This window comes from Lottia gigantea, assembly GCF_000327385.1.
Source record: "Lottia gigantea unplaced genomic scaffold LOTGIsca_7112, whole genome shotgun sequence".
Lineage (NCBI taxonomy): Eukaryota > Metazoa > Mollusca > Gastropoda > Lottiidae > Lottia > Lottia gigantea.
In genome coordinates this window covers 1-1,730 of record NW_008710404.1, presented here as the reverse complement: position 1 = coordinate 1,730, position 1,730 = coordinate 1, and the positions used below count along the sequence as shown (strand labels likewise).

General features: G+C 36.0%; 1 protein-coding gene across 1 annotated transcript; it reads right to left on the bottom strand.

The window, feature by feature from the left end:
* Window positions 1-33: 33 nt before the first annotated feature.
* On the bottom strand, window positions 34-1,474 carry LOTGIDRAFT_176931 (hypothetical protein; the record flags this gene model as incomplete). The annotated part of the gene is made up of 4 exons (XM_009065917.1): window positions 34-163; window positions 393-508; window positions 744-810; window positions 1,275-1,474. Coding segments are annotated over 4 exons (513 nt in total), but the record flags the coding sequence as incomplete, so codon positions are not given.
* Between the last annotated feature and the right edge of the window lie 256 nt (window positions 1,475-1,730).

Below are 1,730 nucleotides of genomic sequence, written 5' to 3'. Positions count from 1 at the left end.
CTACTTTACGAGTGGAAATAAAAAGAGACAAACCTGTTGATATGTTAATATCATCTTCTGATTGTCTTCTCTCACCCACACTAGATACAGGGAACTGAAGACTATGTGATGGATTTAATACTGAATTTTCTACTATACCAAGAAACATTGATAACAGACCATCCTGAAATTAGCGATCAAGGAATCAATCAATTGAGAGAGAAATTTTGCAGAAAAACAGCAAAAATGTACTTTAAATTTGGTTTAAAACAATCCAGTATTTCAATCAATCCTTAATTAGAAATGCATTATTCATAGGACAAATCAAAACTAAAAATTGACAATCATTTCATCCTTGTAATGCCTAAATGACTTCAATGAAAATGTAGGATAATAAACATAAAATTACTTACAATATTGTTGTCTTTTGATTTAAAGAGATGGAAGAACTGCATCAATTCCTGGGAAGACATTTGTTGTTGAGCTAGTAGTTGTATTAAAGATAGTAATACTTCGCGAACTAGGATTTCTGCAGAAAAAAATCAAGTTTAAAAAAATTACTTCAAAAGTAAGTAGCATCTTTGCCGTTTATACAGGGAAATTCATCTGTTATCACAATATTCTTCATCTAAGTCCAGTATTTTATCAGCATATACCGATTATTGTAACAATCCCCCCTCCCCTTTCACAGCAGGGGACATGCAGGTATATAACAATGTTGAGTTTTTCTGGTTTAAAAAATAAAAACGGTGAAAGAATATTACCTTGATGTGTGCCTGTTTTACAAACCAACTTTTCTTTAAAACCATCTAAAATAATTTCCAACAACCCCTGAAAAAATAAAGATGCATCAAAATTATTACAAAAACCCATATATTGTTGTAAAATTTTTCCTGTTTTTATTACCATTTATCAATTGAACTCACTGAGACACTGCGACTCCTTCTTAATCCCTTGAAATCACTGAGCCACCGTGGCTCTCCCTTAATCCCATGAGTTCACTAAGCCACAGCGTCTACTTCTTAATCCCTTGAATTCACTGAGCCAACGCGGCTCCCCCTTAATCCCTTGAATTCACTGAGCCACCGCGGCTCCCAATTAATCCACTGAATTCACTGAGCCACCGCGGCTCCCCCTTAATCAATTGAACTCACTGAGCCACCGCGGCTCCCCTTAATCCCTTGAATTCACTGAGCCACTGCGGCCCCCCTTAATCCCTTGAATTCACTGAGCCACCCCGACTCCTCCTTAATCCAGTGAACTATGTTAAAAAAAAATAAAATAAAGTTACCTACCTCCTTACAAACAGCCTCTACGGCTATTTTACTAGATTTTAAAACTTGTAATAATCTCAACAGGCCTGGTATTAATATATCACATGTTTTATAGCTAGGTTCTACTTTCACTTTCAACATTTCTATAATTAGTCTAAATACAGCAGGAAAACACAGTACATTGGTACTATAAATAGACAACCCCGGCCTACCATTCCAGGCTGAAATAAATGAATCAAAATATGAAGGTTTACGTCTACTTTTCTGCACCTAATTGAAGACAGGCAATGTCATGCAGTTTGCAATGAGGGAAATTTTACCAGGACAGTTGCATTTCATCAGCCTATTATTTTTTTATTTCCAACTGTTAAGAGATCTTTAAGATGCACAGTTTGTAACACAGGTTTAATGTTCTATCTGCATGACTAGATACTCTTTTCATGTCAGCCTCTCTGTCCTGCATCACTGACAGGGGAA